Consider the following 16,471-nt stretch of genomic DNA (forward strand, 5'->3'; position numbering starts at 1 on the left):
ATGAAATGGGAATACTCGCTTAGAAAGTCATTTCCTGTGTTGAGGTTTTTTTTTATTTATTTTTTTTAAGTCCGGTTATGAAAGGGTTAACAGGCTGTGAAATCTTGATTGCCAACTCCCAGGATTGTATCTCCTGTAACTCAAATCAGGGCCATCTGCGCTGGGCGTATGCCTGCCTTCCCCCCTGGCCTACTGCACTCAAAGGCTCACTGTGCTGTGGTTTGCCCAGCTCCGTCACGTGACTTCTCTGAAAGTGCCCCCTCCCTCCTCCTCCCTCTTTATTTCCAGTAAACCGTTTGAAAGGAGGGGGGTGACTCAGAGTAAAACCAGCTTCCTTTTAACCACAGCTTGTTAAAGAATTTGTCAACGTGGACTCAGGGGTACATTTTTTTTGTGGGAGGGAGTGATAGGTCTTCTCATTTTCTTTTCTTTGCTTTTTTTCTTTTAAATGAGGTAGACAATTAGATTGCGTCATGAGTGCTTAAACACGCCACTTCCTGTGCCAGAGCGGGCGCAGGCTTGTCAGGAGTTAATGAGATGAACTTTTGTCGTCTTCGTGTCGGGGGCACGCAACTGCCGCTGAGACGTGTGTCCTCTGTGTGAAAGACTTTCATTGAGAAAAAAAAAAAAGCACAGAGAGGGCGAGGAAAATGTGTGTGGGTGTTGACTTGTGTATAGGCTATGCATAGATTTTTCCTTGTCCGACACTTACGTTTTCCACATGGATTCTAGTGTCTTGTTACTGGTTACTGGTTACTGGTCTGTCTACTGAATCAGCTCAATCCAAATTATTTTCTCTGACGTATCAGGAGTCTCTAATCTACAGGAAACCCACTCTGGGATGCAATTCAAAAGAAAAACAAAACCGTCTTAGTTGTCGCATCACATTTTGAATCGTGTGCATGGTGATGATAATCTGCCACCTCTGTGATTTAAGAAAGCTTTTCCTTGTCAATGTTTTGCGGTTCCGGGTTCACAAAACTCTGATTCCTCCCTGGGGATTTTGTTTTCATCGACTGTCGTCACTTGGCAACACAGATGTTCAAACCGTATTAAAAGTAATGTTCCCTCCTCTCCTGTGTCCTCACAAATTTAATATGCGACTTGCTTCTCCACATATCATCAAAAGTTAATATTGCCTCGTAGCCACTAAAAGATGAAATGGCATTGTAAATTATGTGATATCGGCTCACGTGATTAATTGCTGGATAATAGTTATATCATAAGCTTGGAAAAAATGATTACTGTGTCCACCATGTGTGTCTCCTCTATGTTTGGCGACCGCGCCATTTTGCTGAGCGCATCATCTTATTCCGAGCTTGACCCAAAACCTCTATCATTTTAATGACACTGCACTCTTGCCAGATGTGACTGCTAACCCGTAGGCTACTACTGATGGGGTGTCAGGGTGTGGGTGGGTGTGGGGGATTTTTAGGCAGGCTTTGGCATACTGCCAGGCTGAGATGGTGATTTCATTTAAAAAAAAAAAACAAAAAAAACAAAACACCAACTACAGATGTGAACTGGCGAGAAGAGAGAGACGAGAGAGAGAGAGAGAGAATTCCTCCCCAGTCAATCACAATGTTACAAAGTCATACACACATGCTCATACACCCCCCTATCACCTCCGGATGGACATTCTGGAGTCATACATTCATGTTCTTGGTATGAGCCAAAAAGTCTCTCACTGAATGCCAACCACGCATGTGTCGGAAAACAAACGAGGCACACATGGTATCACCATAACACAGTCTAGTTCCGCAGGAGTTCTGTGTACGCCGCAGTAGCAGCGCTTGACAGGTGTTTTCGAGCCAGAGACTGTCCTCATTGGTTCAGCAGCAAACCATCCGGAACACATTCTTTCCCTCCTTGTCCACCAGCTAAAAAGCTAACTCTCTTTACACACGCACACACACCCCTTCTCTCACCCACCCACACAAACACACACACACACACACACCCACACACAAGGGGACAGGCTCAAATTCAAATGGCATGCCTGTCTAGGGAGGAAGCGTCTTGATTGGATGCGAGAGGAGGCTGAAATTCAATTCGCAAACCAATCCGATCCCGTGTCCATTTGCTCCCCCCCTCTCTAACCTTATTAGGCGACCTCCCATGGCTCTCAGATTTCCTGTTGCACCCTGCGTAGCATGTCATCGGTACTGTACGAGTTTTGTTGACCATATTAGGACAGATCATGCACTGCCAGCCCCCTCCCACTCCTTTTTTTTTTTTTAATTAACGTGATGCTTTGGAGGCTAAGGCCTTCTTTTTTTTAAAGAAAACCAAATCAATTTGTTGTGCTTGTCCTTTATATTTGTGTGTGTGTGTCTATATATATATATATATATATATATATATATATATATATATATATATATACGATCTCTTCTATGAAAGATTTTTTTTTCGTCTCTTTTTATAGTGTCTTTGTCTGTTGATGTGGTGTTGTTTTATTTAAAACAGCAAACATGTTTATTTATATTCAATAATCTCAGGCCAAGCACCACAAACTATTCAGAGTTCATTTTGGAATGTTCTGTCAACAAGTACAAAATTATACTTGGAAACCATTTGAAAACTGCTAAAAATCCTCAAAATAATTTACAATGAAATATAACTACTAAAAATGTTGACTGTGTATATGTTACAGTTTAAAAAAATATGTTGTTTATCGATAAATAAGAATTAACTTAAGAAACTAAGGTCTGTCAAGTAGTATTATTCTATATTATTTTTTTTTTACAAGAGCTCAAACATTTATGTGTTCTATTTGAGGTGGATAATTTTAAATGGCCAGTTCACACTGTATTATTAACTGCGTAATTTCCTAGTTTTTATTTTGCAGTATCCATCTTTCTAGTCCAAATCATTAGAACTGTACATATATTTCAAGTAACATTTCATAAATCAGCTCCTGCAAAATCTAATTCAATCTTCTGTTTTAAAAAATTATGAATGATGGCAGCAATAAAAAAAACTTAAATAAGGGTATATATTAATGGTATATTTTAAATTAGTCTATTATTTCCATGAAGAAGAATGACTATTTTAATATGTTTTAATTGAAAACATTCAATCAGTTATCCGTTATATTTACCCTTGTGTTGATGGAATTGTCCCCCCTGTCCCCAAAAAAAGAATGTTGGCAATTTCCTCTGCATGCAAGACCCCTGTGTTCCAACAATTATGAGTAAAATCCAAAAAGATTAAGGCTCCCCTTCCCAGAAAAGGTATATTGGGGGAAAGATCTATGTCATTGGTGTGAAAAGAGGCTTTGTGGAGCTGTCAGGACGAAAAGAGCATTTCATTCAAGAATTTGTGAGTCAGTATCATGACAAAAGTCTTTTGTCTTGTTCCCGCAACCTTGCAATTAAACATTGGCAAGGGAGGTAAAATTGATGTGTGATAAACACAATTAATTATTTTAGAGCAAAAGTGTAATGTGTGAAGTAATTTGGTCTTTCTAAAATTGCTCAATCTAAAATAAGTCATTAAAAAACACGTTAAAGATGAGAATTTATTTTAGGCACTGCTGGAATATTTGTTGTAATGGATTGGCATTGAGTCTTGAAACTTTGTATTCAAATATTTAAATAAATGATTAACCTGTCTGGAAAATCATTGTTAATGTATTCTTTTAAAGAATTTTCATTAAAATGTTATTTTCACCTCTGAGATTTCATTCAACAAAGCTTTAAATTGGAATAAAGCAGAGAAATGATGAATAATGCAGTCTTAAATTTTTAGTCATCTTTTAATCTTAATTTTAGTATCATAAACTATATCAAAGTAACCTGAAATGTTGAGGATTTATTAAAAATATATATAACTAGTGACTATCTGCATTGTATGCACTTCAGATTTGAACCTTTTAGCTGCTCTGACTTTTATCTTTTTGGAGAGGAAACTCACTCTCATTTCCAGTTGAAAATGGAAAAAAGTCTGCGAGATTCTCAGTTTTTCAAGCCATTTTTCGTTTCATGGTGATATGTGAGTATTTTTAGAAATAAAATGGAATGACACAAGGGCAGCTTAGAAGCTTTAAGCATCAAAAAACAGCGGAGACATACAAGTTAAAATAGGAAAAAATATAAGCGCTGACTACAATCTACACCTTGACCAACTAAACTAAATTAAACATTTCAGCTAACTGATCTTTGATACAAAATTTTCTTAGTCCCAAATTCCTGAAGTGTTCACTCATTGTGTGAATGCAGAAAATAATTTTATTTAAAAGCATTCAATAAAATGTATGTTAATATGTATTCATTTTATCAGTTTGCTGGCTGGAAAAAATGATTTAACATTTCTCAACACAATAATAACATGAAAATAATACACATTCTGCTTATGTACATTTTGCGATAAGAAGCAACATCATCAAAACATCTTATGTTCTAAAAACAAAATATACTCACATTTTCCCATTTTCTCCTTCTCAGAACTTTGCCCTGCAAATTGAAGCAACCACATCGAAAGTTCTCCAAAAGGTTAGTAAAACCAAAATCCAATGTTCTTTTTTTTAAATGTATTTAGTTTTTTTTTTTGTATAATTAGTAATGCCTTATAATCACCTTCACTGTGATGTGTATCGAAATAATAGTTTCATATTCCAGGTCCTTATGTTCTCTGAAAAATGTATATTGTTAAATTGAATAAACAATTACTAATTAGAAAAAATGTTTCTTTATTAACATTAAATATGAAACCTATCAGATATCACAAAGCAGAGGGTATAGATGTATGTTTTATGTGCTTATTGTGCAATGAAATAGGCTTCATGCTTAACTATACTGAAAAGGAAGCTGGGCATTTTCTTCATTCTACTTTGCAAGTGAACTTCATTTAAATAATGAAAGAAATAACCATAACATCTCAACATTGCACCATATATCTACTCCTGCATTTGCTTGGTCCGTTTTAGATTTGCATATATATTAAATGTTGTCTGTAGAGGTAGTTATGGGTTAAATAATGAATCCGATTTGATCAGTGCACCTCTGTCACGGGGCGAGCCGTTGTTGGGATGCCATTTTGTGCAGTCAAAGGAGAGAGTCAGGAGTCAGCCATTTTGTGCTTGTAGTTGCAACTGCACAGTCCAGCAGACTTCAGCTATTCAGAAACGTCCAGGGAAGAATTATATACAAACTTGCCCCTTTAAACAAAGTGCTGATAAAGACGAATTGACTTCATAGATCTAATCCTGGATTATCCGTACGGTATTTGCAGGATGTCTCGTTACCGTCAGGGGCTCAAGTGTGTGTGGGGGTGCGCGTGCGTGTGTGTGTGTGTGTTTTTTTCTTGTGCACTTTGTTCATTGTTGCAGGTTGAGAAAGAGTTCACCATTGTGCATGTTGGCCCTGTTTGACTTTGTTCCTTATCATAAGGAGAAGTTATTGTCCTGGTCCTGAGTATGGAGGTGTGGGGTGCTGGGGTCGGGTGTTGAACCGCATCAACAAGAGCTGATGCGGAGATGCTTTGTTTGTGGGAGGTGATGGAGAAAGAGGTGTGAAGAGGGAAGGAACTCTTGTCATGCATGCCCAACGTGGTCACACGGACGAGACTAGATTACAGCCAGATGTGTGTCACTTTCTGTCCCCCCGACATGTCTGGCGGGCCCCGATCTAATTGTTTTACTCGCTATTGTAAGCAAGAATATCAAACTCATTAACAAGCAGGTGGCATTCTCCCTCATGGATCTAGACAGGCCTATCTGGGATTTATTATTATTAATATGTCATGTCATTATCCACACCGCTTATCCTATAAGGGTCGCGGGAGGGTGCTGGAGCATATCCCAGCTGACTACGGGCGAAAGGCGCACTACAACCTGAACTGGTCGCCAGCCAGTCACAGGGCAGACATAGACACAGTCACTGAGTGGGAACTGAACCCACGCTGCCTGCACACAACTCAGGCGAGTGTACCACTACACGATCAGTGACGTTATTATTATTATTATGATTATTATTATTATTATTATTGCCTTTTGGGGTTTATATGTGTGTGTGTTTGTGTGTACACAGCACTCAGAAATGGCGTCTCAGTGCTTGAAAATGTGTTTTGACGCCACTGTATACCTGTTTCAGGTGTGTTCTCAGGAGTCTCTTTTTGTCCTGCATTTGTTCCACCTTCTCTTCTCATTAAATGTCATGTGAATGGGCGATGTCATTTTTTTGGGGCCCTTGAGATGGGTGATGGGTGTGAGATGAATCTGATATGGGTGTCAGAAACGTAATACTTAATAGAACTTTTGTCACCAGGTGGCATGCTTTTAATGCCCTTTCCCTTGTGCCAGTGGTATTGAATAGCTCTGTCAACATGACAACCTTATTTTCAACAAAATATGGATGTAATATTTCTTTGTGTGTGCGTGCGTGCGTGTAAATGACTCGCGTATGAATTCACTGAGCGCAGCTTTTTTTTTTTTTAGCAGTGTCAGTAAAGCACATCAGCAAAACCTTGTCATCATTAGCTGCCAGCAAATTCGCGTCACACTGTTGTCAATGATCCGACCAGAGTTGATTTTTTTTTTTTTTTAATGAATAGCATGAAGACTCATTGCCCACTGTGTGAGTCAACGAGCTGACAAACTCATTTTGCGCCCGCTCTTCTTATTAGCCTTGTTTAAGACTAATGGTAAAAATTAATAGTCCTTCAAACGCCAGTTTGATTCCACCACAACCTCATTCACAATTTTTCTTTTCTGATTTTTTTGTTTTTTTTTTTAATTCTTTTGAGCCAAACAAGCCACGTACAAGACTTCTGGTGAGTGTGAATTGGTCTAACATTTTAACTCTGGTGTCCTCGAACTGGATATGTTGTATTTTGAAATAGGTGGATAGGATAACGTTATACTGTTTACTGTATATATATATATATATATATATATATATATATATATAACTGTAAAATGGCATCTTATAATGAATAGATACTGCTGCAAAACCTCAGTTTAGGGGCACATGTGTGAACTGCAGAAATATTTATTACACTGAAATAGCAATACTAACAGGTGTGTTTTCCCCACATTTGTTTTTACAACAAATTTAACATTAAGTTCTTCAAAAGAAAAAGCAAAAAAAAAAAAAAACTGTTGCAGTGCTTCTGTGGTGTCGTAAAGTCTTAAATTTACTAAAGTCTCAAATGATTAAAGCAACAATCCTAACCAGCTACTTATCGACTATTTTTTTTATTATATTGAGTGCCTTTTGACACCTCAGGAGTCGATTAATAATGATGTCACTTTAATTGCTCTCTCCCGGCGTAACAGGGTTGTTTAGATTCAAAGTATGAATTTACACTTCACTATTTTCACCGTAAAAATATAAAAATAAATATTAACTGTGAGAAAAGAGCGTTTTAAAAGCAAGTGACATTCCCTTTTCCAGGTGTGTTGTGTATATTCTCAACTACCAATCGATGTCAGGAGTAGCCAAAGTTAAATGGAATAAAAATATTTGTTCAGAATCACAAGAAAGCAAAATCGGATCCAGTTCATACAATAAATGTTTAGTTTGTAAATAAAATGCCAGACACCATTTCATTCAACGACAGATAACTTTTTGACCGCATTATTTTTTCAATCTGTGCTTACATTCATAATGGTCTTCAAGCGTTGTAAAAAGTTTAATTTAGTGAATCATGTGGCCAACAGAACATGTTCAAAATGACATGCCTGCATCTGTAATGTATTTTGTTAAGAAGTAGGGCTCCGACTGCTGCTTGTCGTCAACATGAATTTACTGTAGAGGCGGTCAGGTCGGCAAACGTAAACACGCTCAAATTCAGTGCGAGTAACCGTTACGAATTGTTCCTATTTTGTTACAGAAATCACTGAACATTACTTCGTTATGCCTGTAACGACTCACATTGGTCAAACAGGTTGAAAGCGAGCAAAAATACTTAGTAGATAATTGAATGTTTGACGAGCAGGTCGTGGAAGCCATCACACGGATTCAAGGTTAGCCGAAAGCTAACAACTTGATGCTAACCCTGATCGTTGCTAGCCTTAACCGATAAGAATGGATTTCTGTCGGCATGGAGGCTCCATTTATTTGTATGAGGCGAGTATGAACATTCAAAATGACCATGCAGCTCCGGTGAGAAATTGTTTTGATGCGCTGTATACATTTACTGCGCACTAAGAGGGCGAGAGCAATGCACAATCAATTTGTCGGTTGTCATTGAAATTATGTTTCAATACACATTTGTGTTATTGTTACAGTTGTATGTCTCCAACTTTTGTTATTCAAATTATGTGTCTGTTTTCATGAAAACATTTCCTGTACTGAATATAAAGATTTTTTGATGGCAACATTTTGTTTTCTGGCACCGAATATTGTATATAACAAACATGTAAAAGAGGTTCCGCTGGATTAGTAGTAGATTTAATTCTAAAAAAATTAACTCAGTTAAATATTTGACCTCAGTTAAATGTTTTATTTAATTCCAAAATAATTTGCTTATCCAGCAACACCGTATATTAGATTACATCTTTAGCACGTCATCTCATAGAAACACACCATGCCCAAATTACCACTGGACCTTGCGAACCAACACGGCTGCAGTGTGGTGCTTGTGGGCAGAACTAAATGTTCTAAGTTTTCAGAATTGTTTCTAAGGAAAATGCTTGTAAAAATGACTCAGTTTAGATCGTAATCAAAAATCAAAGAAAGCTATTAGAACAGTCTCTTATTTAAAATACACATTTGGTGTATTTCGCACATTTATTTTACATTATGAGTTATTATTCATAATCAAGTAAATCCCAGTTACATGCTTCACAAAAAAAGTAATTGAAAAATGTGATTAATCGCAATTATGGATTTTTTTGTGATTTCTTAAAAAAATGTAATTGCTTGACAGCACTAATATTAATCTATATATTTCTCTAGCTACATCTGGGTTTGATTCCTTAATTTTGACTGGCTTTTTCTGCCTGGAGTTTACATGTTTCACCTATGTCTGTGAGTGAAGAAAATGTTTATGTTTATTACGCTTGCTTGGCTGTTCATCCTATTGAGTCAATTGTGCATATATTGTACAAAATAATACAATAAAATTTTATTTGTGTGATGGAGCTGTAACAAAGCGCTTTCCATATGGTGTAATAAAAATTAGCATTTAATAAGAGCACAAATGAAAACACAAACACATTTACAATAGATACAAAAAGAACAGCAGAACAGTGATAGGCTCGTGTTGAGTCGAAAGCTAAAGAATAAAAATTTGTCTTCAAACGGGTTTTAAAAATGGACAGCGAAGGGGGCTTGCCTGAAATTGTACATATTTGTGATGGTGAATCAATGTGATTTGTTCGCTATCACTAAATATTGTTTCGTGAAAGTTGCCAGTGAGATAAAGACAGTAAAATGTCTTACTTACAATGTTACCAAAGAATAAATAGTGGCTGTCAAAATATCACATACTAATGTGACACTCTTTCAGAACAAATGTCCTCTGTATGATATTAATGGCAGTGTGGATGTTATACGGTGCAAAGTTGTCACAGTCTTGTGTGGACTCATTGATTCCGTTACGCTCAGGGTATTGATTTGCGGCATTTGCAGAAGAAACATGGTTGCAGCTGTTCGAACAATAAGCGAGCAAAGAAATGGAGTAACTACACTTTACTTTCACATAATTCAAATTAAGTAAGCTAAGATGTTCTGCTTAGCTGAGGGTTTTTTTTTCCAGGAACAAGAATTACCCAAATAAATAATTTAATGTTTTGGCTTAGCAAATGTTAACAGACGCTTTAAGCACATTGAAAACATACACACACACATGCACGCACACACACCCACACACTGATGGAATAAATCAATAAAACAAATATAGTGCCGAAATAAACTCCACCACACGGTACATTATTTACATGATCACATTGCAGAACGATGGAAGTGATATTCTGGTGGGTTTTGTGTTGTTCTAGCTATTTTTATCAAATTATAGCGTCAGTGATCGTACTACCCTGAAGTGTGTTGGAATTTGCTGCACATGACCTTTCCCAGCTTCTCCTCTTCATTTACTATCGTCAGTAAATACGCATTTGGCTTTGACATTGAATGAGTGTATACAGTCCGTAATTCATCATGACTGCCAGCAGGCTCAGAAGCCAATCGTGGGGGTCAGTATCAGCTTCTTTACATTCCATTTGTGAAATATATCCACCTCTAATATTCTGATTCAAAGAGCCCTTTTTTTTTTGGGTGCCATCTTTACATAAAATGGAAAATTCTCCATGTCTTGTGTGTCATTTAATACACTTGTCCCTGTAATTCTTCAGTATATATTTAGTATCTGGAAAGCCTGAGTTCTGGACTAGAATTTAAAATAAGATCCTGTGGGTTGAAACGTCTCCTTTTTTGCGCAACTTGACTTTGCATCGACAAGCGAGCCAGGGCCTAAGGTTTCTCTGACCGGCATATCTCCGCCAACCTCGATGTTAGCGTTTAAACGCTCTGGATATATATTCCCATTCGGCAACTTGAAACAAGTGTGCATGTGAAGGACTTGTTGTCGTTTGTTTTGTTGAGATTTCTTCAACAAAACCCATGTTAGACATCATGCTTACTGGTCGCCTTTCTGTCCCGACTGGCTCGGTGACTAAGCAGGAATGAGACCAGACAGGAGTTGGCCTCCGGACCCCCCTCTGCAGCAGTGACACATGCCGCATTACACTCGCTATCCATCGTTTTCACACAAGTATGGACAAACTGTGACATGATATACTGCCTGTGTGTTTACCCAATGTAGTGTCAGCGGTGTGTCATACATCCCAAAGCTTTTAGTTCTTGCTGGCTGGACAAAAGAGCGTCATCATGGTTTCAAAGAGAGAGAAGCTGCGTGTGTATGCGCCTGTGGTAAAGAATCAATGGATGATACACACTTTGCAGCAACGGTGACCTCATGGCTCGATCTTATCCTTTGACTTGCTAATTGTGTTTGTGTGTACCATGCAGAAATGGATTGTCATCATCACATTTTAGAGTTGTCAGCCTTCCCCTCAAACGCTGAGTTTGTTTGTGTTTGTGTTGCGCTTGCCGGGTGTTGAACGTGACGGTCGAGGGAGCTTTTCAGGTACCGTGCGTGTGGCGTTCAGGTGATTTATGTTCCTCCTTTTCTTTGGAACCAGTAAAGGTCAGTACAGAGTAAGCGGCTTTGAAATGAACACTGTGATCCTGTGAAATGACTTGTTGCTTTATTGTAAGCAGGTCTTGAAGTTTAAAAGTCTTTGTCGTATTCGGTTCTTCTTTGGCGCCGTAATAGTGTGCTCGGTGATGGATGACTTGGATTTTTCCACCATATGACTGAACGTTTTCTGGCTGCTTTACAGGATAAAGATAGTCTCGGCTTCTTTAGAAGAGGCCTCATTTCTGTTTTATCTCTCACGATACATTGCCGTTACCATTTTATCTACTTCTTCTGTGGGGACGCTCCAGGCCCCAGTCCGAGAAACAAAAACTGTCTTTTTACTTGCTGATGGAATGCCTTGGTGTGATCTTTTTCTGGCCTTTAAATGTGTCTGTTTTGCAGTCAGGGGAGGTTGTGCTAAGCACAGTGGCCAGAGAGTATTTCAAGCAGAGTTATTTTGTATATGGTGGAATCAGGATGACTATCTGCATGCATGTTTTTGTTAAGTTGCACGAAGCCACCTGCACAGTTTCTTCGTGAAACTGAAATCATTTCAATAGAAATGCAAAATAGCGAAAAATCCCTTCATGGACAACAGAACGCACGCGCACAAACCGCTCGAGATCAGTGAAAATGAGGTTTCACGCAATCAAATTGTAGCCTTGATACTGGCTGTGGGGGCTTGTTGCTGCCATGACTGATATCCTTGAAGAAATGCCAGGGGCAGCAGCTTGGAAACCGCCTTCGACACACCTGTGGGTGGGAGTGACACACGCACACGCTCACACACACACGCACACACACCCCCACACACGCACACGCACGCAGGCAATGCAGTTGTTTTCGTCATTTGGCATTTTTTTCATTTGCTTTGTGCTTCGGTCAATATTTGATGTCTCATTGAAATTTAGTACAATTGAACGATATAATGATGACTAAGACAATAGCCTGCATCTGAAATGTTGCCTGTCAGACATGTTTAATTCAACAATTTGTTTTTTATTGTCAGCTACGAATGTACTTTAGGGTGATGTGTGTAATTTAAGTTACCTGAAATTGTTACATGAGACTCAAAAATATTTGTAACCACTTGCAATGTGATGCAGTACACTAATACTCAAATGCAAATGGCAAAAAGTAACAGTAACATTTCATTTTCAACACTGGATCAATAGTATCTTACTGTTGATCGATGAATCTATTATTATTTTTATATTTATGCTGATATACTTTTTACCCGTAAGAGAAAGTTAATGGTAAAAAAAAAAAAAATGTTAGTTACTGTTCATTGCGCTGCCATGATTAAGTGACATTTGATTGGTTCTTGACAATTCCCCTCTGACTCACTTCCTGCTTTGGCTCGACAGGAAGTTTCACTCTTTCCACCTATCAACCATCTGCCACACCTTTGATCAAGCCACTCTCACTCTTAACCGCAAATCATCTTATGAATGGGCAGCCGCCATTCAAATTTAACCCTTTAGACGGGAGCTTCGTTATGTGTCAGGTTACATGCAGGTGCTAGAAAATGGCTTGCAACTTGTACTCAGGCGTGTGAACATTTTTATAATACTGCACACAAACATACACACCCCAACACACCCCCACACACCACTTTAGCCGTTAGTGTCCTAGCAGTTCACTTTCATTTTATAGCAATTCAACCATTGATTGAGGGATTTCCTTCTTTTTTTTTTGTACTTTATAATCCATTTTAAAAATGTAATTCATTTATATTGCTTTATTTGCACTGCATTATATTATAACATTAATCTGAAAGGAATATTGTGTTGATTACCTTCAGGGCAATTTTTAATGCAGAATACTATTTTTTCAAGCGACTTTGATTTGAATTTTAAGACTATTTTCATTGTATGCATTTTAGTGGAAGACTGGGTGACATTTCAATTACATTTGTCTTTTGACATCGTTGTAGTTTTGAGCTATGGAAAACAATGGACCAGGCTTTCGGTTTTGTTAGTCACCTTGGACTGTTGACCCTTATTCATTTTTACAGACCACTTCCTGCTCTTTGATTGGCAAAAGAGACAACTGTGTGTACATGTGCGTGGGTGTGTGTGTGTGTGTGTTTGTAAAATATTTTCCATGTTTTTATATTATTTTGTCATTTATATCTTTAAAGGGACAGTGCATATTAATGAAAATATATAAATATGCCAGAATTGGCCAAGGGCTACTTTCCATCTGTGGTCCCTACAAAAGTTGTCTATTATGATGATGTATTTGTGTTTTGACTAGTTTCAATGTTGTTGTGTTCCATCAAAATCACATAGACATATTATTAGAATATATTAATTGGCATCAAAGCATCTAGACGTATTATTGTGTCCAAAATGTGCCGTAAGCATTTCATTTATCACCCGTCAGCAGTTTTGGCCTTTTACTTTTTATGGAAAACTTATTTTTCATTTAAAAAAAAAAAAATACTAATGAGAGATTTGAATCTGACATTTGATCTCAGAAACCTTCCCAAACTGTCAAACTTTTTCAGCATTATTGACAAACACTTGTTTTTTTTTGTTTTTTTTCAGAGGGGGGTGGAGGTTGATCTAAAACCTAAGTGACTTAAAATGACCATAAATGAAATTTTAAAGTCTGATGTCCCTTTTGTCTTAATGTATTAGGGTGATGTGGTTTTTATGCAGGCAGTTGCTCAATCCAAATAAGAGAACATTTGAGATAGGAGAAAAAAAAAACCTTTGTTCTACCGCATTATCTATTATGGCAGCATATTTATCAGTATATGGAATTTCAACAAAAAAAAAAAAGCTCCTGTGTACAGCATGTAAAAAATCTTCTGTCTGTAGTGCCTCCATAGTAATAAAGATAATTTTGCTTTGAACTGCCAGAACTTCACAACGAAATCCTCCTCATAAGCCTTTTGTGCTGATGGAGCGATGGTGGATGGAGCTCTGCGTCTGATCAGACTTGCATCCTGTGACTAATGTACTTGTCTCCTCTTCAAGAGCGTCCGTGCGTGCACAGTCATCGCTACAGTCAGGAAATGTACTGCAAAGTCCAAAGCGATACAGCTTTGATCAACATCTGAAACAGTCACACACCACAAGCTTTTAGTGTTTTGTCTGCCTTTTAGCCACATTTAAAAAAAATAAATAAATAAATAAATTAAAGCTTGATGGAGCTGGTCGCAAAATTTTAATTTAATTTCTTTTTCAGGAAAAACAATGTACTTGCTTCTAGTAAAGTTATTATAATTTGCAATTTTCTTAAATTTTCTCAAATTAATTATGGGAATGGTATATTGGTGATTGCAAATCTTCCTCTCGCTGAGCTCATCAGAATCCATCGCGATCACCTTCTTGGGTATGTTCATGATGAAACTGTAGAGATTTGTCACGTTTGCTAATGTGACAACAATGAGGACTTTTCTATTGCTGTGATTCGTGTGGTACTGTAGTAATGGTATGCTGCGCATGATCAGACATGGCATGGCTGGTTTTTTTTTGTTTGTTTTACGAATAATAGTATGGCTGAACAATATGGAAACATATTCCCCCACAATATTGCAATTGTGATTTAATGTGTGATTATTTTTTTTCAAGTTCCCTATCCCATATATTTTATTAACAAACACAAGCAATCCATTAATTTGCATTGCAATAAACAATATTAAATCTATTATACATTAATGTTTGGGTCTTTTAGGTTAAGCTTATAAATAAAACAAAGGCAAATGAACCACAAATTAAAATATTAATATCAAATTAAAATGATAAAATAATGTTTATCTACGTCAGTGAGAGTTGCTAACTTACTAAACATTTTGGTTTGCCGTCTTTTCAGCGATGTGTGACTAAAGACTACCGACCGACCAAAATTGCAGTCTTTGCGATTTGATAATTGCATTCCCCAATTTTTTATAAAGTGTCATTTAAATTGATATCTTTCTGACATAGTCTTCAACATGCAAAACCTCTCGAGAAATATATGAAGCAGAGCTCTACCTTTTCATTGTTTAAAGTAAGATCGGTGCAGTTTTCTTCACATCTTGCGTCTCATTTCAACTGACTGTTGTCAATCATCCATCTTGATCAAATCAGTGCGTCTTGTATATTGAGTTTGGCTAATCCTTCAGACTCCTGTGTCAAGGTGGGTATATCGCTCTTGGGGAGACCGCCATTGAGATGCAGAAACTAAAAGCCCAGATCTGAAAAGGTTATCCAGTATTAACTGGGGTGCAGGACTATGGGGGGGACCTTCCACGTCTCCATGAGAATGCAATCATTTCCATGTGGGTCCATCTTTAAGGCGGGAGTTCATTACCAGCACAATGGACCTGCAGATGACTGTTCCTGCCTCACAAGGCTGCTGGCATTCGGGGATCACAGCAGGCAGCCCTTCTCAGAAGGAGGCCAGGGGAGAGTTATGGGTCAGGGCAGGTCACCCAGGGTTGCATGAGTCCCGTACTGGAGCTTGCTGGATCATTCCAGATTTTCTTCAGCGCTGAAATGCCTTTCAGCTGGAGAGGGGTGTGAAACATGGAAATAATGCGCTTCAAAATATGGTGTAGATGTCACTAGCAGTTTTTTGTTGTCATCATGTTCTAGTTTTATTTATATGATAACACGATTAAAAATGAAACGATCATATAGGTTACACCTGCTAAAACAAGTCACATCATAAGAAACATTGAAACGTATCAGTCAGGGTTGCACTGTACTGTAGTTATTTTTTTCTCTATGATGGTAGTGGCAATTCCAGGGGGAAAATGTTCATAATTAACACTTAATTTCAACCAACCTTACTCACACAGAAACCTCATTTGTGTGTTTTCATGGCAATTTTTCTGCCCGTCCTTTTTAACCATTTTAGTTTAGCCTAGCTTTTCCCCTATTTGTGTTCTTAACCAAAGTCAGATAGTCATGTAAATAATTGATTTACGTGCTGAGTTTCAATGGATGGAAAAACCAAAATGTCTGACCGTTTGCACATCAGCTCCGTCACGGCTCCTATAAATAGTCCCCGATGAGCAAAAGCTTCCAGTTAACCCAATCTGCGCGGAGGTAGTATTTGTGATCCTATTAGTCACTGGGAGTGCCGGTCACCTGAGAAGAACCTTGACAATGATGGCATTGATCGTTATTTGTTTTTTTTAAGATAGAACCCCATTTGCCATTAGTCTAACCACAGCCGAACGTCATGCGGCTCAGTGTGAAATATAGTATGGAGTGCCACTCTTATGCAGTATATGACATTTAATGTAAATAGTGAGAAATCTAATATTTACACCCTTCACTTCAGTGACAATCCTTATATATGAAGCAAGTGCAGAAGCATACAGTGA

General features: G+C 37.8%; 1 protein-coding gene across 6 annotated transcripts in view; it reads left to right on the forward strand.

Annotated features, from left to right (window-relative positions):
• The window catches only part of LOC148319918 (uncharacterized), a 49,979-nt gene that overhangs the window by 17,071 nt on the left and 16,437 nt on the right, over positions 1-16,471 (forward strand). For all 6 annotated transcript variants that reach the window (XR_015839631.1, XM_088280154.1, XM_088280150.1 and 3 more), the window contains one exon: positions 4,449-4,496. Coding sequence is in view for 5 of the 6 variants with exons in the window: in XM_088280154.1 (XP_088136280.1) it covers positions 4,449-4,496 (48 nt within the window). In the remaining variant the exon portion in view is untranslated. The remainder of the gene's footprint in view (positions 1-4,448; positions 4,497-16,471) is intronic.

The sequence above is a fragment of the Idiotropiscis lumnitzeri genome, chromosome 17 (assembly GCF_059441095.1).
Source record: "Idiotropiscis lumnitzeri isolate Australia: NSW breed Sydney's pygmy pipehorse chromosome 17, RoL_Ilum_1.0, whole genome shotgun sequence".
NCBI classification, from domain to species: Eukaryota; Metazoa; Chordata; class Actinopteri; order Syngnathiformes; family Syngnathidae; genus Idiotropiscis; species Idiotropiscis lumnitzeri.